This window comes from Symphalangus syndactylus, chromosome 3 (assembly GCF_028878055.3).
Source record: "Symphalangus syndactylus isolate Jambi chromosome 3, NHGRI_mSymSyn1-v2.1_pri, whole genome shotgun sequence".
Classification (NCBI taxonomy): domain Eukaryota; kingdom Metazoa; phylum Chordata; class Mammalia; order Primates; family Hylobatidae; genus Symphalangus; species Symphalangus syndactylus.
The window spans coordinates 108959160-108986410 of NC_072425.2; the positions used below are offsets into that span (position 1 = coordinate 108959160).

The 27251-nt window shown below is 36.0% G+C and overlaps 1 protein-coding gene across 8 annotated transcripts in view; it reads right to left on the bottom strand.

The window, feature by feature from the left end:
• Window positions 1–27251, bottom strand: part of AKAP9 (A-kinase anchoring protein 9) — a 176721-nt gene that overhangs the window by 95730 nt on the left and 53740 nt on the right. For 7 of the 8 annotated variants that reach the window (XM_063636350.1, XM_063636348.1, XM_063636351.1 and 4 more), the window contains exons 4-13: window positions 24745–24798; window positions 23907–24077; window positions 22198–22353; window positions 21176–21373; window positions 17506–19893; window positions 8155–8368; window positions 6797–6876; window positions 4857–4992; window positions 4020–4105; window positions 34–148 (exon numbers count right to left, since the gene is read on the bottom strand). In XM_063636350.1, coding sequence (XP_063492420.1) covers window positions 34–148; window positions 4020–4105; window positions 4857–4992; window positions 6797–6876; window positions 8155–8368; window positions 17506–19893; window positions 21176–21373; window positions 22198–22353; window positions 23907–24077; window positions 24745–24798 — 3598 coding nt within the window. The remainder of the gene's footprint in view (window positions 1–33; window positions 149–4019; window positions 4106–4856; window positions 4993–6796; window positions 6877–8154; window positions 8369–17505; window positions 19894–21175; window positions 21374–22197; window positions 22354–23906; window positions 24078–24744; window positions 24799–27251) is intronic. The other variant, XM_063636347.1, reaches the window with a different exon arrangement.

A 27251-nucleotide genomic window follows, 5' to 3' on the forward strand; every position in this document is an offset into this window, starting at 1 on the left:
AACAACACATTGTGGTATATGATCAAAATTTACCAATGTCTTCCAAATTGGTCATCTGAGAATGGATTGATAAAAACTCTGTTTCCTCTTTTGGAACGTTTTCTTCTCCAAATTCAAGTTTCATACCATCCGTCTGCTGTCCCCAAATCTATTGAAAACCACAGAATAAAAGCAGTAACATAAATATGTAATCCAGCAATTAGAAAGCTGTATTAAAACAACTCTGCATTTAAGATGCTTTTTTAAAACCACCCAAAATTGTGGCACTCTAATACAAGTGTTTTCCCTTCTAAGTTATTCCCTGTTCTCTTCTGTTAACAGTAATTCATATTCCATACCTTTCATAGCACTGAAATTATATTAGTAATGTTCTCTGATATCTAAAAGGAAGTTCATTTTACTACAAAAACAAGTGCTTCTGAGAATTTTGGTAGACAGCTGATAACAATATTTATAGTATAACCCTGTCTTTGACATTTCAATTCATACATTATAAACTTTATATTACCAATACTTGATTAATACAGCCTGTTTATCTCTAGATATATCCTATGTACAACCAGGTAACTGACACATGGTATGCTGCTCTGTACAGTAAACAAAAAGAAAAGAAAATAATGAAAATAGATAAATCTCAGCTTATTTCCTTAACTATTAAAAAGCAGCAAGCCTGTAATCCTAACACTTTGGGAGGCCGAGATGGCTGGATCACCTGAGGTCAGGAGTTCAGGACCAGCCTGGCCAATGTAGTGAAACCTCATCTCTATTAAAAACACAAAAATTAGCCAGGTGTGGTGGCGCACACCTGTAATCCCAGCTACTTGGGGGATGAGGCAGGTGAATTTCTTGAACCTGGGAAGGGGAAGTTGCAGTGAGCCAAGATTGAGCCGTTGCACTCTAGCCTGGGAGACAGAGTAAGACTCTGCCTTAAAAAAATAAGTACGTATATAAATAAATAAATAAAACTAAGCAGCAATATGTCAGATACTTGTGTGTACTAATTTATTTATTCATCAAATACTTAATAATCAATGTGACCAGCACTGTGACAAGAGAGAGTAAAAATGTAAAATCCATTTAAAAAATAACAATATATCTGCCTGCACAGAATTCATCAATCAGATGGGAAAATAAACAATTAGAGAACGGCTAAACTATAAAATCTGACTATAACAACAATGATACAGAAGACCGATGTGGATATGAATAATTATGGAAGTCAATTTTGATTTAGGCTCATATATTTTTGGCAATGATTTGGGAAGGCTATAAGGAAGAAAGAGTAAGAATATTTGTGAAAGAATGACGTATGCCATAATTGACAATGATCTTCTTGAGGAGGGTTTAATTTGGATATGGAGGGGGAAATAAAATTAGTTAAATAAGATAGATCCAAATAACAGAAGACTTTAAAAGCAAGGGGAAAGACTTTGGACTTGCAAGACCGGATGAACAAAGGATACTGTAGAAGCAGCTGAGCAAAAGAAAAAAAAGCTATTTGCTAAGAAGGCTGTTTTAACTGTTCACTACTCTTATAAATCCTCTACCCAACTCCTACCCCATGAGTAATTTCAACAGAGGATCTTGCCTCTTAGTTCCCAGGGAAAATAAAGATCATCAGGTAAATTATTAAGTTTCCAGTCCAACCTTTCTAACTCATTCAGCAAACATTTATTAAGCCTTTACTGTATGCTAACACCGTGTTAAGAGAAGGAAATAAAAATAAACAGAAGATTCTCTTATTCTGAAGAGTTTAGAATAATAGTGAAAGAGGCAGAATGGTAAACAATTATATAACATGAAAAGTAATGTGATACAAATGCAAATGTGTATAAGGAGCTATAGGAACATGGAAGAAGGATAGAAGGGTAATCAAGTATTTAAAGTAACGAAAAAAGAGAAATGCGATAAGCAAGGCCTGTACTGTTGCTAAGGGAACAGAGGAAGAAATGCCTAAGCCTAGAAAGACAGGTAAAGAAGATGACACAGAGGGAGTAAACATTTGAGCCAATTGGAACAAGCAGGAACAAACTAAAAAGGCTGGGAGGGGATGGGCAGTATTATGCAGAAAGGGCAGCATGCAAAAAAGCCCAGGGTGCCAAAGATCAGGATGCATCTGGGAAACTAAGTATCTCAGTATGGCTGAAATGAGGAGGAAGATTAGAAGATGAAGCCAAAAGGTTAGGCAGTGATGTATTGCAGTCCTGATCCTGATCTCAAAGTAACTGAAATGCCTCTGTAATTGCAGCTAATTTACTGCATTCAAATATGATACCCTCTTATTACCCCTTGTGCAGAAAAGACATCTACCTGTTTGCTATATTCATCTACCTGTTAAGCAAACGTATTTATCTACATTTCTTTTCTTTTTTTTTTTTTTTTTTTTTTGAGATGGAGTCTCATTGTTGCCCAGGCTGGAGTGCAGTGGCACAATCTTGGCTCACTGCAATCTCCACCTTCTGGGTTCAAGCAATTCTCCTGCATCAGCCTCCCGAGTAGCTGGGATTATAGGCCCGTGTCACCACACCCAGCTAATTTTTTTGTATTTTTTTTAGTAGAGATGGGGTTTATATCTGAGGTTACAAAGTGAAAGCCTGAACTTTAAATCCAGTCTATAAAAGTGCTCTTTAGGGGACAAAACAGTTTTTGTTGTTGTCTGGCTGCTTTCTGTTTCCCAACCTTAAAATAGAACGTTTAGTTTTGAATACTTCTGTGTGTGTGTGTGTGTGTGTGTGTGTGTTAAATCTTTAGAAAAGAGGTCTTAAGCTCTGTTGCCCAGGCAGGAGTGCAGTGGCACAATCATAGCTCATGCAGCCTCAAGCTCCTAGGTTCAAGTGATCCTCCCATCTCAGCTTCTCAAGTAGCTGGGACGACAGGCATGTACCACCATGCCTGGTTTATACTTCCTAATATTTTTAAAAGAAAAAAATCATATAAAATTAATAGATTAAAAACACTGGGCCCTGATTCCTACTTAATGGCAACAAGATGCATAAGCTGGGCAGCCGCCGCCCCTTTTGGATGAGGCATGTTTTCTCCAGGTTTCATTTGGCCTTCTTCATTTATTTTATTAGCTAAGTTAATGTAGGGATTTACATTTGTGATTACTGACATAAACCTCCTCCCTTTCCATTACTCAATTAAAATGATAGTAAAGAATATTTAAAAGGCATAAATCCATAATGAACAAGAAAATAAGAGATGAAACCAAAAGAGATTCTACTTAAATAAATCTACTGGAGTAGGTTTATAGATTTTTGGAAAGGCTAGATAAGGTTGTACTTAATTGCACAGAAACAGAGTCGGGAAGAAGAAACAGGAGGGAAAGAGAGAAGGGGAGAGAGATGGAGAGGAAGAATTTCAGCCAAAACATAAATCATCAACATTATAACTTTCATTATTAAATCTTTCAAATCTGCCTAAACATTTTAATATTAACTGAACATCAAAAAGCACCCCAAATAAATAGACATAGACATCTTTCTGGATTTCTTTCTACATGAGAATTGCATTTATCCTTGCCAATATATGCCTTAAGTTGTTTTACTGATAAGAGTTAATAAATTACACTGTGTCACGTATACTGTCTTACCTAGTTTTCTATAGACTTTAAAAAAATTGCTTGAAAATAAAATTGACATATATAATGCTGTGTGAAACTAATTAGCTATGTGCCAAGCAACTAAACTCATTACCAGTTTTCTCTAAGACAGAAGGCCCACTACTTTAATTTTATATGTAAAATTAAGTGCAATTGTTTCACACAGTTTATAAGTTGATATATTATATATATTTTAACTTATCATAATTCTAAAAACTCTCTAAAGGGGTTATTATTCGACTTGCAGAAATTCTTTCAGCTTACCAATATAAATTATCTACTACAAATATGTCACTTTTCCCAATCTCCTTTTTCATGTTCTCTTACTTTAGAAATTCTTGGTTGATAAAAGCAGCTTACAAAAAAGCAGACAATACAATAAATGCAAATATTACAATACATTTTCCATCTCACAAACCTTGCTTAGTCGTGTTTGAAGTACCAAGAGTTTGTTGTATTCTTCTGTTACTTTGCTGAGAAGAGTGTGCATATTTTCTTGAAAGTCTGGATGGTAAACAATTACAATAATTTCACTTCACAGTAAAAGTCTGCATCTTTTCAATAAATATTATTCACCTATTTATAACTTAAAAAAATTGCCTGCTAGAAGTAAACCTCAGATATTTGTTAACTAAAAATTGAAATCTCATTCATGTGAAATGCCTGCTATGAAGATAACTTGAAAATTTCATATTAAAATATGTTAATTTCTTTTGGTAGTCATTAATTTATACACATTTTGTTCATTAGCTATACAAATGGAAAGGGCTAGGAAACATTTTATCTGTGAAAGAACATCAAAAAAGTGGTGACACTGCTATTTGTTAAAACAAACTTACAGCAGATCTATATTAAGAAAGATACTAATGTATTTCTTATTTCTTAATGTTTATCTTACTCGTTTTAAAGCAAAAACCATTGATATGAACTTATTCAATAAATACAATAACTTTTAAAAATTTGGATCTATGGTATAAAAAGTTAAAAGAATTAGGATAAGGAAAAAGATAGGAGTAGAGAAATAGAGGATAGACAATAGTGGACAGCTCCAATTATATTCATATCACCATTATCGCATTATAAAAATTTAAAATGTATATTAAATATGAGATTTCATGAATCTGAAAGGAGGATAAAATGTTAAGATGAAAAACAACTTGGCTGGGTGATTAAATCATAATCAAAAGTAAAAATCTGTCATCAATTAATTTAAGAGGATTAAATACTGTTCAATAGTATGGTAAGCTTTTATTACCTTGAACTTCATATCTGTAATCTTGTAATTCTGGATCTTCATTTTCAGAAGTGTAATCACCAGAATTCTCTCTGTCTTCTGCATTCACTTCACATTTTAAAGCAGGAGTATATTGACTAAGGACACTGCATAAAGTCTGTTAACAACAAAATTGTGTATTTTAAGGAATTTAAATTTTGATTTCTGCTTCTAAAGATTAAACATTATTCTCCTAGATGCAAGGCACTCAAAATGGCACATAAAAATAATTAAGAAAACATTCTCTCCATACCCTTATCAATCTGCAAAAGAAACAAGTCTAAATCTCTCTATCTCTCTGGCATGAAATCTTCTTATATCAGGAAGATAATAAACTTCATTGCACAAAACCATAATTTTTTCTGCTTCCCTATAATAAAATTTATCTTATACTTTAATCAACCACTTCCTAGCTTGGATCCTATTTCTGATGTATCTCTGTAATCTCAAATACTTTTGAAAAAACACCACAGGACAAGGATGGACGTTCAGAAATGTTGATCAGAAAGAAATCTATAAATTCTAAAGAAATCGTATCTAGCAAAAGAGTAACATTCATATACTTAAGATAACATTCATAACACATGAGGCCACGTGTGGTGGCTCACGCCTATAATCCCAGCACTTTGGGAGGTCAAGGCAGGTGGACCACCTGAGGTCAGGAGTTCAAGACCAGCCTGGCCAACATGGCAAAACCCCATCTCTACTAAAAATACAAAAATTAGCTGGGCGTGGTGGTGTGCATCTGTCATCCCAGCTACTCGGGAGGTAAGGCACAAGAATAGCTTGAACCTGGGAGGCAGAGGTCACAGTGAACCGAGATTGTGCCACTGCACTCCAGCCTGGGCGACAGAGCAAGACTCTCTGTCTCAAAAAAAAAAAAAAAAAAAAAAAGATTCCTAACACACAAGAATAGTTTTATGTAGTTTATATACACACACAAAAACTGAAAATATTTGACACATTGTTCCGGTTCTTCTCCTGAGCAACAGACACTTCTATCATCATTTAAAACAATACATGCCCCATAATCATTTGATAAGCTCTCAAATAACTTTTACCTTTGTTCTTCATAAAACTAAAAAATTACCACCACCAACTTCTAGACTTAAAAATCAAATTGTTTTTTGCTATTTCTTCAGATTTCTTGAGATTTGCTTAAACTATACTGTCAATTAAGTTTATTAAATTTTCAGCATAGCCCCTAAGATGCAGTTTTCTCACATTAGAGTTGATTTTAGAAAACTTAAAACAAACACCAATTTACAGACAAAGAAACTGGGACCCAGAAAGATGGATGCCATCTTAGTGTTTTGGCTCACTCTACAGTCTTCCAGGATGTCTCCATCTTGTCCTTATAACTCATCTATGGCAACATCAACAATTAGTGTCTGTTCTACGGGCGAGATAATTTACCTGAATTTCTTTTGTTTCAAACTAATTATCAGGAAAATTTTTAATGCTCATTTTAAGTTAAAAACTCAGGAATACTTTCTAAGTACAGTTCTGAAGGTAGTGGAGAAAACTAGGCTGGGTGATCATCAAATTAGTAGCAACTTATAATTTAGCACTCTTTGTGTAAAAGTACCTTTTATTTATTTTTTAAAATTTATTATTTTTTTGAGACAGAGTCCCACTCTGTTACCCAGGCTGGAGTGCAGTAGCATGATCTCCACTCACTGCAACCTCTGCCTCCCATGCCCAAGCGATTCCAATGCCTCAGTCTCCCAAGTAGCTGGGACTATAGGCACACACCACAATGCCGGACTAATTTTTGTATTTTTTGGTAGAGACCGGGTTTCACCACGTTGGCCAGGCTGGTCTTGAACTCAAGTGATCTGCCCACCTCAGCCTCCCAAAGTGCTGGGATTATAAGTGTCAGCCACCACATATGGCCATAAAAGTACTTTTAAACATCTTACCTGTAAAAAATAAGAACATTCTTCAGACACTGCCTTTCGAAGTTTTCCAATGAGCAGATGTAAAGGCTTTCCTTCATCACCTAATAGAACAGATAATGGATTAAGAAATTCAATTTAAATACTTAAGAACTATGATCATATTTAACTTATGTTTCAACTGGAAGCTCCCCTGCAATAAGAATCATTTTAAATTCTTTATTTCTTTGAGTTATTTTCCATTGCTCAACATTGTCTCAGAAAATTTGTGGGATTTTCCATTTCTATCCACAAAATGGTACAAAGCAGTGACTTCTTTTTACTACAACCCAACACAAAAAAATGCATCATATATCATAACCTATTACATACATCTATGTAAAACTGAAATAAAAATCTCAGAATCAATATTCTTCTACTGTAGTGCCATGTACTCCAACGTTTTCTGTTCTACTTTGTTTTTTTTTTTTTTTAAATGTTGATCATTACTCACTAAACTGACTTCACCACCCATTAATGGACCTATTAATTAGCCTCTAGTTTGAAAAACACTAGCCTGTTTGAAGAGGACATCATTAAAAATATCACATGCTTAAAATCTTATTAAATTCAAACCCAAAGCACTCCTGAAATTTTAAAGTTCGGTACTGTTATTTACGCCACTCTCAAATTTCTACTTTTGAATGCAAACTTCTTTTCCATCCTCATTAACATTTAGTTAATACTTACTGTTTATGGAAATGACAGTCTTAGTTGCTTAACTGATGTTCTAATCACTACTCTCACCTCCCCCAACTCACCCCAGTGGTGTCTTCATAAAATAAAAACCATATTGTGTTACTCTACTTAAAATCCTGCAGTAGGTCTTATCACCAACAGCATAAGGCTTATACATGCTTCTTTCAGAATAAAACTTTTTCTAATCAAACTCTTGCCAATCTCTCTAGCCGTAACCCCAACTACTTTCTCACACACCTTGAACTCTCAATTTTCCAAAATGGGTGTACCCTTATACCTCAATTCTAAAGACTCCAGAGCCTGCCTTAAAATTCCAACCCCACCACTCTGTCTACCACCTCACCCTACTCATCCTGCCAGGAAGCACTAGCTGTTTCTCCTTTCTCCTCCCATTCTTTCTATTCATTCTTCTGTTGGAGAAATTGTTTATTTTATATATGCTTTCGCAATGGATTGTGACTTCCTATGGGAAAATGATTTTAGTTTTCTCAAGCACTTAAATGACTATCTAGTGATTATATCAACAACTGGTAAACAAATCACCTTCCTCTGTGGGTTCTACGACAAGGAAAAAATTATAGAATGGTGGGCTCTATCCAATACTTATTTGGATCATGGTACTTATAAGTCAGAAACCATTTTACCTGTTTCTTGTGTTTTCATAGTCTGTAGCTCTAACTGGTGTATTTTCTGAAGTTCCTTGATCTTTTCCTCTTGAGCAGAAATAAGCTCTTCTTTAAGACTGCAAAGAGCTTTATCTTTTTCATTTTCCATATATTCACGAACCTGATCCACATGAGTTGAATAAACCAGAGAGAGGCAAATGCGTTGGGCTTCCATCTGCAGCCTTAAATCATTCTTAAAGTAAACATATGTAAACATTGTAATATTTTTAAATGACAAATCAAATAATTTAACTTCTATTTTTTTCATATACTGACTACAAGAGTTTAAAAATTCTTGAGAACTGAAGTCTAATTTTTTTTTCTGTCTTCGTGCTGTTGCATTGATCTACCTTTCTTTTTCAAGGAAAGTAACACAATGTTTTCATTACCTGTACTAAATTGTGATATTTGGTATAGCTAGCATGACTCATCCTTTTTTGTTCTAAAATATTTTAAATGTACAGAAATGGAAATAATGAAGTAATAAACATTTATGTACTCACAACCCAAATTAACAAATACTCTGTCACCCAGGCTGGAGTACAGTGGTACAATCATCGCTCACTGCAGCCTTGACCTCCTGGGTTCAAGCGATCCTCCCACCTCAGCCTCCCAAGTAGTTAGCACTACTGGTGCATGCCACCATGCCAAGCTAACTTTTTATTTTTAGGTAAAGATGGGGTCTCACTCTGTTGCCCAGGCTGGCCTGAAACCCCTGGGCTCATGCAATCCTCCCAAAGTGCTGGGATTACAGGTATGAGCTACCACACCCCGCCTACTACTTGTTTTTATTCACTGTTATATCACCAGGGACTAAAACAGTGCATAGAATGCAGCAGAGGCTCACTCAGTATTATTAGATAAATGTTGATTTGTAGGGTCTCTTTCCTATACATTAAAATTTCACAAGGATCTCAATGTGTTTCTGGGCTTTCCATTACGCTCCACTGACCTAATTGTCCATCCTAGCATCAAACCATCCTGTCTATTATGATTCTGTAATAAATCTTGCTGTCAGATGCAATACATTTTTCTAGGGCTCTTGATTATTCTTGAGTATTTACTTGTCTATATCAATTCTACAATCAGTTTTTCAAGATTCAAGAAAAATTTCCTTGTCATTATGACTGGAAGTACACTGAATACAGAGATTAATTTGGAGAGAACTGACATTTTTCTTTACATCTTTCCACTATGAATATGGTACATATTGCCATATAGTGAGGTCTTTACATGCTTCAGTGTTTTATAATTTTCTTGACAAAAGTTCAAAACATCTTATGTAGGGTTTATTTTGTTATTCATAAATAAGTTTTCATATTCTTTATCTCATTTCTTATTCTTGTCAAATTGCATTGGCTAGGAACTACAAAGCAATGTTGAAATAGTAATGTTGAAAGTGGGTATCCTATACTTGATTCTATGCTGGATTTTAATGGGAATGCTTCTATCACATTTTATTCTATACTTGATATTAATGGAAATGCTTCTACATTTCACTATTAGAAATGTTATCTGCTAAATGTTTTAATGAAAACAATTACTGCGGTTAAGAAATTTCCCTTCTATTCCGGATTTTCTCCATTGAAAAAAAATTATGAGTTACTAGTTTTTTATGGATTATTTTCCAATATGTATTAAAATGATTATGTGGGTTGGAAACAGTAACTTGTACTTATAATCCCAGCTACTCAGGAGGTTCAAGTGGGAGTATTGCTTGAGCCTAGGAATTCAAGACCAGCCTGGGCAACACAGAAAGACCCCATCTCTAAAAAAATAATAATAAATTAGCCAGGAGTGGTAATATGTGCCTGTAGTCCCAGCTACTTAGGAGGCTGAGATGAGAAGATTGCCTGAGTCCAGGAGTTCAAGGTTGCAGTGAGCTATAATCATGCCCCTGCACTCCAGCCTGGCAAGAGCAAGAACTTGTCTCTAAAAACATAAAATAAGGCCAGGCATGATGGCTCACTCCTGTAATCTCGGCACTTTGGGAAGCCAATGTGGAATAACTGCTCGAGCCCAGGAGTTTAAGTGCCAGGGTCTGACCTGCAGACTCAGGCTGCACAACAGATGAATAATGTACTCTGACACCAGTATTCAGTGAAAGAGCGGCTAGGGGGCTGGGCCGCTCACAGAAAGAATTGCAGTAGTGCACGCCCTGACTAGCTGGCCCTGCGGGCATTTATTCAGCATAGATTTAATGACAAAGGCTTTGAGTCAACACACTTGTGGGTAATTAATCTGGTTGCCCTCCCCAGAGAGAGCAGTTCTGCGAATGATCAAAGGTTGGTCTTAGGACCACATGAGTAAACAAGCTCTTCAGATAAACTTCCTTACATTCCTATATAGCTATGCCCTAAGCTTTTAAGAGAATTCAGCTGCCTTCAACCAAATCTTTCACTGAAGCTATGCAAACCTCCTGGCCTCCCAAGAAGGTTTGTGTCTATTTCCTATAACTTTATCTTTATATAATCTCCCACCACCCTGACTGATCCCCTACATTTAAGACCAGCCTGGGCAACACAGTGAGATCCTCCTGTCTGTACAAAAATGTTTTAAAAAATCTTAGCTGGGCATGGTGCTATGGGCCTGTGGTCCCAGCTAGTTGGGAGGCTGAATTGGGAGGATCACTTGAGCCTGGGAGGTTGCAGCCATAGTGAAATGTGATTGCCCCACTGCACTCCAGCCTGGGTGACAGAGCAAGACCCCATCTCAAAAACAAAATAAAAAATAAAATTGATCATATGGATTTTTTTCCTGCTATCTATGAATGTGAAGGTTACATTAATAGATTTTTCAGATGTTGAACTATTCTTCCATTCTTAGAATAATTTGCTAATATTTTATTTAGGATTTCTACAACCACTCATAAGTAAGATTCATCTATAATTTTATCTGTTTGTAGTGTTCTTATCAGGTCTTCGTATCAATATTATACCAGTCTCATAACTGGGTTTTTCTTTTGTCTAGCTTACCTTTCTTCTTTCCTTCTTTTCTTCCCCTTAGTTCTCTCTCTTTAATCCTATTTTATTAAGCAATTATATATTCATTGAGAGTTCGTAAGACCCACTTGTAAAATGGTCTCAGTCTAGTATTTTTGGTTGGAGGAGAGGAGAGAGGGAAAACCTCTATGATTTCAAATTCTTTAATGGTTATTGGTTTATTCAGGTTTCGTGTTTCTATTTGAGTTGATTCTGGTAGCTTATATTCTTCCAGAAAACCATCCAGTTTATCTCTATTTTCACATTTGTTGATGGATGTTTATTTATAGTATTCTTTTATGACTTTTATGAATCTCTATGGTATCTATACTTAGGTTTTGATTTTCATTCATTTGATTTTGTTTGTTTGTTTTAGAGACGGGGTCTCACTCTGTTGCCCAGGCTGAAGTACAGTGGTGCAATCATAGCTCACTGCAGACATCTGGCTGATTTTTTAATTTTTTGTGGAGACAGGCATCTTGCTATGTTGCCCAGGTTGGTCTTGAACTCCTGGGCTCAAGCAATCCTCCTGTCTTGGCCATCCAAAGCACTGGGATTATAGGTGTGAGCAACTGCACCAAGCCTCATTTGGTTTAAGTCTTTTTTTCCCTGATCATATTCTTTTTTTTTTTTTTTTTTTTGAGATGGAGTCTTGCTCTGTTGCCAGGCTGGAGTGCAGTGAGTGGTGCGATTTCAGCTCACTGCAACCTCAGCCTCCAGGGTTCAAGCGATTCTCCTGCCTCAGCCTCCCGAGTAGCTGAGACTACAAGTGTGTGCCACCATGCCCAGCTAATTTTTCGTATTTTTAGTAGAGACAAGGTTTCACCATGTTGGCCAGGATAGTCTTGATCTCCTGACCTCGTGATCCGCCTGCCTCGGCCTCCCAAAGTGCTGGGATCACAGGCGTGAGCCACCGTGCCTGGCCTATATTCTTTTTTTTTTGACATGGAGTCTCGCTTTGTCACCCAGGCTGGAGTGCAGTGGTGAGATCTCGGCTCACTGCAACCTCCACCTCCTGGGTTCAAGCAATTCTCCTGCCTCAGCCCCCCTGAGTAGCTGGGATTACAGGTGCATGCCACCATGCCCAGCTAATTTTCTGTATTTTTAGTAGAGATGGGGTTTTACCGTGTTAGCCAGGATGGTCTCAATCTCCTGGCCTCGTGATCCACCCACCTCGGCCTACCAAAGTGCTGGGATTACAGGCGTGAGCCACCACGCCCGCTGGCCCATATTCTTGAAAGTCCAATACTTTACTAGTGTTTTCTTTTCTTTTCTTTTTTTTTTCTGTCACCTAGGCTGGAGTGCAGTGGTGCGATCTCGGCTCACTGTAACCTCTGCCTCCTGGGTTCAAGCAATTCTCCTGCCTCAGCCTCCTGAGTAGCTAGGATTACAGGCACGTGCCCCCACACCCGGCTAATTTTTCCATTTTTGGTAGAGACAGGGTTTTACCATGTTGATCAGGTCAGTCTTGAACTCCTGACCTTGTGATCTGTCCACCTCGGCCTCCCAAAGTGCTGGGATTACAGGTGTGAGCCACCACGCCCAGCCACTAGTGTTTTCAAATAATAAACTTTCAAAATCCTTGAAAACTTTTCCTCCTGTTTTGGTTATTCTAACTTTGTTTATTTTGTTCTTAACTTTATTATTTCCTTCTTTTTACTTTTCTTAAGTCTACATGCTCTGATATTCTAGCCTCTAGAACTAACAGCATAACTCGTTTTCAATATTTATAAAATCAATATATTTAAGGCTAAAAATTGTTCAACACATCATGTTAAATGCATTCTGCATTTTTCAAAAATATTCTTGACTCTTCTTGTGCATTTCTTCTTCCAGATAAACTACACACCAATTACTATTCTGCGTTTTTCAAAAACATTCTTGACTCTTCTTGTGCATTTCTTCTCCAGATAAACTATAAAGCAATTACTAAGTTGAATTTCAGTAACTTTTCATTGTGAGTTGGAATGGAACTACATAAGGATTATAGATTAAAGATAACCTGGGATTTTACAATATTCAAATTTTCCCACTCAGAAATGAGACTTTTCATTTATTCAAGTCTCCTATCCTTCATTAAAGTGTTATAATTTTTACATTGGTTTATTCATATTTATTTTACATTAAAGATATAAATCACTTGAGGTCAGGAGTTCAAGACCAGCCTGGCCAACATGGTGAAACCCCATCTCTACTAAAATACAAAAATTAGCCAGGCATGGTAGTGGCCACCTGTAATCCCACCTACTTGATAGGCTGAGTTTGTAGTGAGCTGAGATTCACTCTAGCCTGGGCAACAAAGTGAGACTCTGTCTCAAAAAAAAAAAAAAAGATTTCAGTTCTCATGCTTAATTTTTAATTTAATTATACATGTGAATTATGACAATTAAGTATCTTTCTCTCCATTCACACCATGTATCTTTTTGTCTTTGCAATGTTTAGGACCCACACAATAGAATGGCAAGTGACAAAAGCTATTCTGATCTTCTTCCTGACTCTAACATGAAGGCCTGTGCTATTTCACTGTTGGTTCTTGGTAAGTGAGCTTTATTTATTCTCCCCCCCTTTTATTCATGAATTCATTCATTCATTTAAAAAAATTATTAACTGCCTATCATGTGTCAGACATTATTCTAGGCACTAGAGATACAGGAGACTGGGTCCCTGCTCTCAAGGAGCTGATATTCTAGTGGTTCCTCCTGTAGTTTCTAAGCTCCAGTATCTCTTTTGATTCTAATAATCATCTTCAAATTTAAACACACACACTTCAATCTATGACCTCTCCCAGCATCAATAATTAATCAGTATCTATAAAATTCCTGCCACTCTTCCTTCTTCCTTGCATCCCAACACTGAAAAGACTTCTATGATGTTTTTATTTTTCTCCTTCTGCCCAAACTACCTAAGTGTATTAGAGATATTTTTGTGGCATCCACATTATTTCAAGCATATTTAGGCTGCTCTTAGGTGTTACCATTGTGTAAGTCACTGCTCGATTTCTTCTGTGAACTTCCCTTCTCATCAATAAAGAGGTTTGTCTTGGTAATGAGAATGGGCAGGAAGTTTACAGGCTTTACTTTATGTAGTCAATGTCAAACAGAGGGTATCTGAATGCCATCAAAAGTATCTTTTTAGTATCTCTTTAGTACAGAAAATAGAATTCTGGCTGGGGACAAAGACTCATGCCTGTAATCCCAGCACTTTAGGAGGCCAAGGCAAGAAGATCATTTAAGCTCAGAAGTTTGAGACCAGCCTGGGCAACATGGCAAATCTCTGTCTCTACAAAAAATACAAAAAACTAGCTGGGTGTGTGGTGCATGCCTGTAATACTAGCTACTCAGGAGGCTGAGGTGAGAGGATCATCTGAGTCCAGGAGGTCAAGGCTGCAGGATGCTGTGATTGCGCTACGAGACTCTGGCCTGAATGGCAGTGACAGCCTGTCTCAAAAAAAAAAAAAAAAAAAGAAAAAGAAAATCAGAATTCTTAATAAGAAAATTTGACCATCTGAGGGTCAAATTCAGGTCTTCTCCCAAAAATGCTTTCTAAAAAATTTTAAAAGATGTGTGACATTTTTACAAGTAACTGCCATAAATTTTGGTTTTGAAAACAATTCCAGACATTTAACAGAACATTAATAGTTAAGTAATTTGGCCAGGCGTGGTGGCTCACGCCTGTAATCCCAGCACTTTGGGAGGCCGAGGCTGTTGGATCACCTAAGGTCAGGAGTTTGAGACCAACCTGGCCAACATGGTGAAACCTTGTCTCTACTAAAAATACAAAAATTACCCAGGCGTGATGGTGCACGCCTGTAATCCCAGCTACTCAGGAGGCTGAGGCAGGAGAATTGATTGAACCCGGGAGGCGGAGGTTGCAGCGAGCTGAGATCATGCCACTGCACTCCAGCCTGGGTGACAGAGTGAGACTCAGTCTCAAAAAAAAAAAAAAAAAAAAAATTGTTAAGCAATTTGAATTTCTTGACTCTAGGCAATTAAATATATAAAATATCTCTACATTTGATATAAATCATAAATATAAAATATCTCGACATTTGATATAAGATCATAAGTATGATATATTTAGGAATAAAAAGAGAAAACTTTCCAATGGCTTCCAAAGTCTGTAAGATTCTCCAAGGTCTGGTCTCTTCCTCCTTCAAACTCTTCTTCCACTCACCTGCTCTCTCAAACACAACTACACAAGCCTTCATTCTGTTCTTTAAACTTACCCATGTCGTTACAATTGCTCTAATTTCAATGTCATTCAGATCTCAGCTCAAATGTCAATGCCTCCTAGAGACCTTTCCTGACCACCATATTTAATGTTGTTACTACCCTCTCCATCATTCCCAATATCCCTGATGAACATCGATGCAAAAATCCTCAATAAAATACTGGCAAACCGAATCCAGCAGCACATCAAAAAGCTTATCCACCATGATCAAGTGGGCTTCAGCCCTGGGATGCAAGGCTGGTTCAACATACGCAAATCAAGAAATGTAATCCAGCATATAAACAGAACCAAAGACAAAAACCACATGATTATCTCAATAGATGCAGAAAAGGCCTTTGACAAAATTCAACAGCACTTCATGCTAAAAACTCTCAATAAATTAGGTATTGATGGGACGTATCTCAAAATCATAAGAGCTATTTATGACAAACCCACAGCCCATATCATACTGAATGGGCAAAAACCAGAAGCATTCCCTTTGAAAACTGGCACAAGACAGGGATGCCCTCTCTCACCACTCCTATTCAACATAGTGTTGGAAGTTCTGGCCAGGGCAATCAGGCAGGAGAAAGAAATAAAGGGAAAAGAGGAAGTCAAATTGTCCCTGTTTGCAGATGACATGATTGTATATCTAGAAAACCCCATTGTGTCAGCCCAAAATCTCCTTAAGCTGATAAGCACCTTCAGCAAAGTCTCAGGATACAAAATGAATGTGCAAAAATCACAAGCATTCTTATACATCAACAACAGACAAACAAAGAGCCAAATCTTGAGTGAACTCCCATTCACAATTGCTTCAAAGAGAATAAAATACCTAGGAATCCAACTTACAAGGGATATGAAGGACCTCTTCAAGAAGAACTACAAACCACTGCTCAACGAAATAAACGAGGATACAAACAAATGGAAGAACATTCCATGCTCATGGATAGGGAGAATCAATATCATGAAAATGGCCATACTGCCCAAGGTAATTTATTGATTCAATGCCATTCCCATCAGGAATGACTTTCTTCACAGAAATGACTTTCTTCACAGAACTGGAAAAAACTACTTTAAAATTCATATGGAACCAAAAAAGAGCCTGCATTGCCAAGTCAATCCTAAGCCAAGAGAACAAAGCTGGGGGCATCACGCTACCTGACTTCAAACTATACTACAAGGCTACAGTAACCAAACAGCATGGTACTGGTACCAAAACAGAGATATAGACCAATGGAACAGAACAGAGCCCTCAGAAATAATTCCATCATTCCCTATCACATTATCCTGTTTTATTTCTTCATAGAATTTATCATTATTTCTAACTATCCTACTTGTTTCATTTATCACCTGCCTCTCCCTCACTAAAATATATGCTCTTTGAGACCAGAAACCTCTCTCTTATTGGCCACTATATTCGTACTTGCCAAGAGAGTCAATAAATATTTGTTCGATAAATGAAGAAACACATAAAACTTTAGTTAGCATCATTACATTGTAGATAGCAGAATTTTCCTGTTATTTTAATATCAGTATCTGGCAAATACAAATTATCAGGAGTGATCTATTATTATATACATATAATTCTTTAACTATATTTAGAGTCAATACTGTTTTTTCCCCTTCTGAAAAAACTCTAGGATTTAAATCAAAAGTTTTTTTTTTTCTCCCAGGAAAATATAATTTCATAACCATCTAACAACTATAGAGACTATTAAAAAGCTTAGGAGTTCATTTTCAGTTGTGGAGACTTGAAAACATTACTATGAAATAAAAACTCTGAAACCAATCTTTGAGATTATAACAAAAATTACAAAATGAAATTAATAACTTTTCTAATGCTGAGATTCTCCACAAAGTTATACAAACTCGTCTTTCCAAAGAAAATCTGAATCCATTAGTGTCTTTTATTTCCTGAGCAGAATATACAAGATAGATTAACTGAAAGACAGGCAACAACGGTTAAAAAAAAATACTTAAATGATAAATAAATGATAGGCTCAAGTTAAAATTACATCAGAGGGTTCACTTTCATTCTCTTGTAAGGATATGAACTTACGTTTTATGAGGGTGAAACCTTAGTGTGAAATGTACATTTTTCCATTGTGCTTTACCATATATAAAGAAGTAAACATACCTGTTCTGATTTAAGTACATTGAGTTCTTTCTGAAGTTTATAATTTTCACTTGGTTGAGTTGCTCTAAGTGATGATTCCTTTGTTACAGATGGTAAGTGATCCAAAATCAACTGTTCTTGCTTACTTTCTTTTCCAATAGTCATATTTTCAAAAGAAACTTTATCTTCCACCATTATTTTTGATTCTTCACCAAAACTTTTGTTTACTTTAGAAATTGATCCTTCAGCATCCCTGCTTGTCATAGTCACAACTCCATCTAATAAAGAGCTTACTTGAGTATCACATGACTGTACATTTTCTGCCCTGTTGTGGTTAATAATGATTTCTAGCTCTCTACATCTCAATGAAACTTGTTCTTTCTCTTGCTTTAAAGATTTAACTTCTTCATTTAGAAAACTAATCTCACCATGTTTCTGTTTCAATTGTTCAGAAAGATCAGACAGTCTTTGTGATAGCTCTAATTTCTCTCGCTTGGTTACCTCAAGTTTTTCCATGAGTTCTGTTGTATCCTTCTCAACAACCTCACCCATTTCCAATGTTTCTGCTACAAAAGTTTTGTCTTCATCAAAGACAGAACTTTTCATTTTCACTGTAGTTGGATTTATTCTTTGCAAATGAAGCTCTTCATTAAGTGCTTTAAGCTTACTTTTATACTCTAATTCCTGTTTATTTTTACTGTCTTCTAAATCGTCTTTTACTTTGAGAAGGCAAGCATACTCCTCTTGTAACTCTTGATAGTTAACTTCAAAGTTTTTTTCGGCAAACGAAAAAGTGTTCCTTTGTTTTTCAATCTCTTCATTTAGCTGAATACATTGTTGTTTGAGGTCCTCATTTTCCTCTGTAAGTATTTCTATTTCTTTTTCCCAGACAGAGTCTTTGGATTTGGACTTAATGGAGTCTATGAAAATCAATCTTTCTTCTTGGCTAACAGGAGTATGTATTTTCAACATGTCTTCAAGAGCTTTCTTTTCATCTTTAAGAATGCTATTCTCTGCTTCAAGTTGTGCGAATTTTTCTTGAAGATCATTCTCTTTTTCCTTCATCTGTTTTTCTAATAATTCTGTTTTAAGTTGTAATTCTTGAACTTCTTGTTCAAGTGTACCCTTTTCCTTTTCTTCTTGTCTGAGTATTTCAATTTCTTTTTGAAGTTCATTGATTTGAAGAGTCATTTCTTCTGACTTTGAATTTACAAGAGATTGCTGTAAATCTTTTAGCTTTGAAATTTCCAAAATTAATTGATTCTGCTTAGTTATCAAATTGTCTTTTTCAAACTGCATGGTTTCTATCTTTTGACTCATTTCATTCTGTAAACCATCTATCTGCTGTTTATAGTGAATGCCTAAATTATCTTTAAGTTTTTCAATATTTATTCGATGTTCAATTTCTAAATCTTCCTTCAGTTTGGAAAGCTCTTCTTCATGACTAAATAGAAGCTGTGTTCTCAGCCTCTCTAATTCAGCTTCTTGTGATTCAGCCATTCTGTCTAACACAGCATTCTTTTCTTTTTCTAACATTTCAAGTTTTATCTTGTAATTTGTAACTTCTGCTTCATGTTTTAATTCTAGTTCCTTTCTGGATTCAGATGCAGAAACAATCTCAGCTTTCAAATCTTCCACTGTACTAAGGGACTTACGTGCTTCATTCAGTTTACTTTCTTGTTCAGCTATTGTCTGTCTAGCTCTCTGAATTTGTTCTCTTGAAAAGCTCAGTTCTTCAACAAGGTCTTCAAGCTGTCTGTGTAGAGCATACTTTTCTTCTAAAATTAGTCCTAGTTCTTCCTTGAGTTTTTCCTTTTGAGAGTTAGTATCATGCAATTTTATATTCAGTTCATTTATTGCCACATTCATTAACTTTATCTGATCTTCATTAACTGTAATATTTGGATATGACCTTAAAGCATTCTCCATTTCTCCCTTATGCTGTGTTTTAAGTTCCTCCATCTGTGCCATGTGTTGTCTTATTAATTCTTGTTTCATTTGCACTATCTGCTGCCCATACATCTCATCCAGCTCTGCCCGGAGTTGCTCTAACTTTCTTTGTGTTTCTTGTTCCATTCGTTGTACTGTATCAGTTTCGAACTGGCTGTCTTTATGATTTCTCTTCTGAAGTTCTTCGACTGTCCCCATTAACTGTTTTATTTCTTCAGAAGATTGTCTTTCTTTTTGCTTAGAATTAGTCAGCTCCAATTTCATGTTTTTTATTTCTTGGTTCTTTTGCACAACCTGTTCTTGTAATTCTCCTAGTAATTTATCAGCAGTTGTTAATTTATCCTTTAGCTCAAGAGCTTTCTTTTCTTCTTCTATTATTTTTGTGTTTAATTCTTCAATGATTGCCTCCTTTTCCTGTATTTCTTCTTTATTCGAGTTTTCTACTTTTTTATCTTGTTCCTTTAGGAAAAAAAATGAAAATGTAAGAATGGCATTTTTAGCTTCTGGCAAATTATACTGCTTCATCTCATTACCAAAAGACTGATAGAAGTTTCTCTTTTAAAAAATTCTACAAAAAGTAAATGTTGGTCCTGCCCCTCAATTTTTTCCACAATAATGAGACTTAGAACTCGTGTACCCAACACTACTTGTGAGCAAACACTACAGTAGTTTTGGCCTTCTTAGAAGAAATTTCTCTTAACATTTCTGTGATTAAAATTTTTAGTTTAAAAACCCAGTCTGATTTTAGATGTCTCCAAACTGTTATATTTCCATTTTTCTTATTAACTGATCAACAATATTTAGTATTCTCTATAGCTAAAGTACTGCATATACTCTAGACACATTCAGAAAGATAAAAATAAATAAAAGTTCCTCACATGTATTCCGGTTACTTCAATGTGTGTCATGGGCAAGGGCTATGGAAAAAGAAAAACAACAAAAACAGATTCCTAACGGTCTGTCTTAACTTCAGTCCTGGGGTCTTAAGTCTGCCAGTTCATCCCTTATAGAGAGGACCAGAGGGATGGAGAGGACTCGAGGTAGTGCAGTGTAGTACAGGAAGCTCCAGCTCTGGGGCAACTGACAGGGTCTGAATCCCAGTCTGACACCTGTTAGTGGGGCGACCTCAGGCAAGTCACTTCTGAACCTTGATTTCTCTTTTAAAAAATAAATAAACAGAATCTTCCAGGATGAGTAGTTTTTATGATTTAAGATTATAATCAATGTGATGTACATATATGTAAAATACACGCACCCATACACAGACACATATTCCCCCCACCAGTCCCCCACGAGAGAACTTATTTGCTAAATAAGCGTTCCCAGAAACACTTAAGTTTATGGAACACAACTTATGTAAATAAAGATAACTGACTACATTCAATTTTTTTCTCATTAAAATCCATACAATTTCTTCCTGTTGTGAAAATATTTTCTGAATTTCACAACCATAGCTAAAATAAGTGGAAATAATTATAAATGACAAAAAAAAAGTTATAAATTTGTATTTTCTTGCTCATTCAGTTTAACATAGGCTGATCACTTTTAGGGAACTCAGTAATTACTATTATCTTAAAAACTACATTACTGAGATTCCCATTTGCTTTTGAAATAAATTACACAAAGAGCTTAATTATAAAATTTTGTGATTCATGTGCCTAACAAAAAAAAACCACTTGCATAAAAAACTTGAAACTGTAAAGCTTCTACAAGTTAGCTGAATTTCTTAAAATAAACATACCATTTCATATACTTTAATTTTCTCTTGCAAGAAACTAATTTGTATTGTGAAGTCTTCTTTCTTTTTCTGATAATCTTCTAATAAGTGGTCTTGTTCTTCAAGCTGCTGTTGATGAGTGAGGATCTGTTGTTTGGCTTGTAGTAAGTCTGCAGCTGTGCTACTATGAGTGCTGTTTCTCAGAGTTTCACTAGCCTGTAACTGAATACAGAAAGAAACCTCAAAACGTTAAATCCTGAAGTGACTGTATTAGGGAATAGACACCTTTGGGGTGTCCCTGCAATAGCTCTCTGGGAACTTTGCAGGATTGAGACCCTAGCAAACATGTTACCTTGGCTGACTAGATAGGTATACCCAAGCTGAGCCAATAAACTTATCTTTTCCATGATACAGCAGAGAACCTAGATCTCCTGAGACTGAGGCAGATATACGAAGAAAAGTGGGACCTCAAAGACAGTACTTCCCGAATTCCCTATGGCTTTCCAGTTTGTAGTTCCAATCCCTTTCAGAGGCCTGGTTGTATTTCTGCCCTTGGGTTCTGGAAACAGCTTGAATCCTTACACTAAATACCTCCCTTTTGCTTAAACTATTTCAGATTGTTTTGCTACTTGCCATCAGAAATTCTGATTAATGCAGTTAGATTCCTGTGGCTCTAATTCAAGGAAAATGGAATATATTTAGTCGTGTTATCATTTAGAACCTAACTAAAATAAACCATACCAGAATTGGCAAAGGTAAGATGTGACTACAGGTTAATTTCTGCAGAAATACCCTCAATCAACCTTATACAATTTGTAAGATTTCAAAATAGAGACAGGGAGTAAATAAAAAGAAAATATTAGTAGAGAACCATTTAAGAAGTATGAATTAAATTCCTGGTTAACATAGCAACACATATTCACTTATTTTTCATACATTATATAATAAGAAATGGCTTTTAACAAATTTAGATTTGTTCTTGAAAGTGAATTTTTAAAATTCATTACTAAAAAACTAATGAATTTTGTTGCATTAGTAATACTTACTTGCTGAAATTGAATCTGTAATTTTTGACTCTGTTCTGTCAACTCTAAAAATTCTCTCATTGTCTCATCCTTTTCTCTTCTTGCTTGTTGTAAATTAGCAGTGAGCTGGGTTATAATGCCATCTCTTTGTTTAATGGCAGCTTCAAATTCTTGTAACTAAAAGAAAATAGTAAGTGCTAGATTTATTTTTTTTAATTGACTATTATTACAGGTAACTTTTTCAAAATAAGAATTCAAAACACATTGGTAGAATTCTTACACTTTGTAATCAGTATTTTCCACATTTGAAAACTATTAACTTACAGAAATTGGTGCTTCCAAATTAACTTCAAAAAATTTATCTGAACTAAGGAAAAAATTGATCTGGCTTATCCATATATTTACTTATAGAAGGACAAGTGCCTTTATATTTAGGGGTGCCCCTAATCTGTTCCCAGGCAACACCACCCTAGACATGTTTAATCCTAACTTGTTTCTGAAGAGGATGAAACTGCAATGTATTTTGTCATCCTCATCAATGTCCTATTTCACCTTGTTTTCATAACTGACTGCCATAGACAGTTATGGCAGTCTAACAACAGATGTTAGTCTAACCACAAGAGGTTACTTACAAGGACCCACTGACATTGTTTTTCTGTTCTTTTTTTGAGACAGGGTCTCGCTCTGTTGCACAGGCTAGAGTGCAGTGGTGTGATTTTGGCTCACTACAGACTCAATCTCCTGGGCTGCAGTGATCTTCCTGTCTCAGCCTCCCAAGTAACTAGGACTACAGGCACACACCACTATGCCTGGCTAATTTTTACATTTTTGTAGCTATTTTGACCAGGCCAGTCTCAAACTACCAGACTCAAGCTATCCTCTTGCCTCAGCCTCTTGAAGTGCTGGGATTACCAGCATGAGCCACCATGCCCAACTTGCTGACATTCCTAATGGACTTGTTATAATATTTTGATGTGGTTTGCACCATAATTTTCTCTCAGGCTGATTACAAAAACATCTCTTACTAAAGTGATTTCAGGCTAGCTATCATAAAGTTAAATAAGAGTCTGTGTTATATTAACCCTGTGAATGAAATCCTACTTTTAAACAGGGTTGTTTATGCAATGTATAAGGACAAAAATTATGAGTGATATTGTTACCATTTACTTTTCTGTTTGATTTTTTTAAGAGACAGGGACTCTCACTGTTGCCCAGGCTGGACTTGAACTTGTGGGCTCAAGTGATCCTCCCACTTCAGCCTCCTGAATAACTAGAACTACAGGTGCATGCCACTGTGTCCCACTAAGTTACCATTTGAAAACCCCCTTCTTTAGGCCAGGCACGGTAGCTCGTGCCTGTAATCCTAGCACTTTGGGAGGCCAAGGAGAGTCCAGGAATCTGAGGTGACACCCCGTCTCTATAAAAAATTAGCTGAGTGTAGTAGTGCATGCTTGTAGTCCCAGTTACTCAGATGGCTGAGGTGGGAGGATCGCTTGAGCCCGGGAGGCAGAGGATGCAGTGGGCCGAGATTGCACCACTACACTCCAGCCTGGGTAACAGAGCAAGACCCTGTATGGGGGAAAAAAAAAAAAAAAGAAGAAGAAGAAGAAAAGAAAAGAAAAAAGTTTAAAAAAAATTTAAAAACCCCACCTTTAAAGACTACTATTACTCACATTTCCTGTTTTTGTTTTTGTGAGTAGCAAATCAAAAGCCACAGAAAATAAACATACCTGCTGCAGTCCTTCAGTCCCATAGGTAACCCTCATTTCTTCCAGCTCTCTGTTTAGCTCTTCAATCTCATGCTGCTTCCCAGCCAACTCACTTTCCATCATCTCTAGGTGAGTCGGACTGTACTGTGCTCCTTGTTCAGAATAAGAATCATCAACACCAAATTCTTCTTCCTAAATCAATGCAAGATTTTAAAGAATTCAGTATTAGCAATATTCCTTAGGGAGAGAGATTCAGAAACTGAAATCTATAGCAAGGTCCACTTTAAAACATCACTCACCACCTGGAAGATTACGGTATGGCAACCTACTTTGTTAACATGATATTTACCTCAAGAACATAAACAGGCTATCTGCAAATTCTGTTATAATTGAGGTTTTTTTTTTTTTTTTTTTTTTAACAGAGTCTTGCTCTGTCACCCAGGTTAGAGTGCAGTGGCGCAATCTCAGCTCACTGCAACCTCCGCCTCCCGGGTTCAAGCAATTCTCTTGTCTCAGCCTCCCAAGTAGCTGGGACTACAGGAGGCTGCTACCACGCCTGGCTAATTTTTGTACTTAGAGTAGAGACGGGGTTTCACCTTGTTGGTCAGGCTGGTCTCAAACTCCTAATCTCAGGTGATCCACCTGCCTCGGCCTCCCAAAGTGCTGGGATTACAGACGTAAGTCCACGCCCGGCCTACAATTGAGTTTTATAATAAATGGTAGATAACTTTGTTTTAGTAAACATTAATTTGAAATCACACACAGAAAGAAGTACATGCAGGAACAAGTTTTGTTAGTAAGCCAGATGATTTTAAATAGTATCCAACATTAGTATCACGAGTAGTTTTAAATACTGTACCCTTAATAAATTTGTAGGCTTTCCTGTTCTCATCACAAAACTGCAACCATTTACCTGTATAAAAACAATTTCCTGATATATTATGATCTTAGACATAATTTTATTTAGCTAACAATATTTCTGTTAACTGTATTCATGTGTATGTCTTTTATTCCTAAGGAAAATGCATCATTGCAAAAACAGATACAGAGATTAATTTAAAATATCTAAGAGACATAATGACCATTTCAAATGCCATTCATTCCTCAAACATCTGAGTGCTTACAATGCAAAAGACACTGAACTACATATATACATTTTCACTTAAGTGAATTAAAGTTCTAAGTGCAGTTTCTGTTTGCTCTTCAGAAGTATAAACCTCCATAAAACCTCTTCTATGAAAGGCTTCCTTAAAATAGTTCAAATAATTATTTTTTTATTAAGCCCTATTCATTTTCAAGTAAAAAAATTTAGGCCGGGCGCAGTGGCTCACGCCTGTAATCCCAGCATTCTGGGAGGCCGAGGCGGGCAGATCACGAAGTCAGGAGATCGAGACCATCCTGGCTAACACGGTGAAACCTCATCTCTACTAAAAATACAAAAAATTAGCTGGGTGTGGTGGCGGGTGCCTGTAGTCCCAGCTACTTGGGAGGCTGAGGCAGGAGAATGGCGTGAACCCAGGAGGCAGAACTTGCAGTGAGCCGAGATCGAGCCACTGCACTCCAGCCTGGGTGACAGAGCAAGACTCTGTCTCAAAAAAAAAAAAAAAAAAAGAGATCTTCCCATTTGGCTGGTTCCTAGCTACAAGGGAGGCTAAGGAAGGAGGACTGCTTGAGCCCAGGAGTTTGAGGATATAGTGCACTACTGGCACACCTATTAATTGCCACCACTCTCCACTGTGGGCAACATACTGAGAACCATGTCTCTAAAGTAATTTTTTTTAATTAAAAGATTATTAATATCAAGTCATTTGCAGTAACTTTCAAATTAAATACTTCTAAATTGCAATTAGCTTTCCTTGATCCTGAAATGTAGCATTCTGATGTGTCCTCTAAAATATTTTAATGTAGCCCATCAGTGTAATGAAATGGATGTTTATGAATACAGTAGTCTTCCTTAATCCACAGGGGATATGTTCCAAGACTCCCAGCGGATGCTTGAAATCATAAATAGTATTGAACCCTATACACACTATGTTTTTTTGATCTGATAAGGTAGACAGCTACTAAATGAATATGAGATGGACAGAGTATATGGTGTAGATCCACTGTATGTTCAAAGGGATGATCCACATCTTGGGTGGGATGAATGGGATGGAGCAAGATTTCACCATGCTACCCAGAACAAGGCACAATTTAAAACTTATGAATTGTTTATTTCTGGAATTTTCCATTTAATATTTTCAGATAATGGTTGACTACAGAAAGTAAAAACAGGGATGGAGGGACTACTGCTTCTTCACATATGATATAAAGCAATGAATATTCCTTTAAGGAGTGATTATGTTAGTATTACATGAATCAGTTATCGGTTTGTAATAATTGTCAGTATTACATGAATCAGTTATCAGTTACCAGTTTGTAATAATTATGTTTATAGTTTCATCTAGTACTTTAGCCACTGTGTTTAATTTTTCTCTAATTCAGATAAGCAAATATTATACTTGAACTCATATGTATTGAATTCTTAAAATACCATTAATACATGACTGTTTTTCAAAACATACTTATGTTATAATAAATGTAAAACTTATCAATATTAATAAATTTGAAAAGTTTAACATCAAATTGGTTATAAAAGATTATTCACCAGAACTAAACTAAAACACACTCTATTCCAAAGTTGGAATAGGAACACTTAACGGAATATCAGGATCATTAATACTTAACAATAAATTATTCTATTTTTAAATTTAGGTAATTATTTTATTGATACCTAAAGGGTAGAGTATTTATCTCCTCTTCTAACATTAGTCTTCTAACACTAAGTAAACCTTCATATGAAAGTAAATAAATGACTTGAAACATGAAGATTAGATTAACAGACTCCTTTAACTGAAAAAAGCTCAACTTCTCTCAATGTCCTTTTTTATTGTGGCATTTGTTGAAGTTATTTAACCTACAGACTGTCTTAATATATTCTTTCCGCATTCACAGAAAAATTTACTCTATGTGCACAGATAACTTAAAGATCTGGGAAAGTACAAGTGAGGTACATTTTAAATTTTAAAATGTTTTATAGAGGCATCACATCATAACAACATTGCTATTCAGAAAGAATCAGAGGAAAGGTAACTTTCACTGTGTGACTATAAAATGGCCTTCACATAAAAACTCATCCTTGTGGTGAACATTAGGTTGATGAAACATAAAAGAACAACTCATCCTTATTTATGATTAATATCTTACTCTTGTACTTAATTTGGAAATATATAAATTAAAAACATTAATATTGAATATTTTCATAAAAAATAAAAATCTGATGGCTCATAAAAGTTCATGAAAATTGTAAGAGTTCAATGTGCCTAA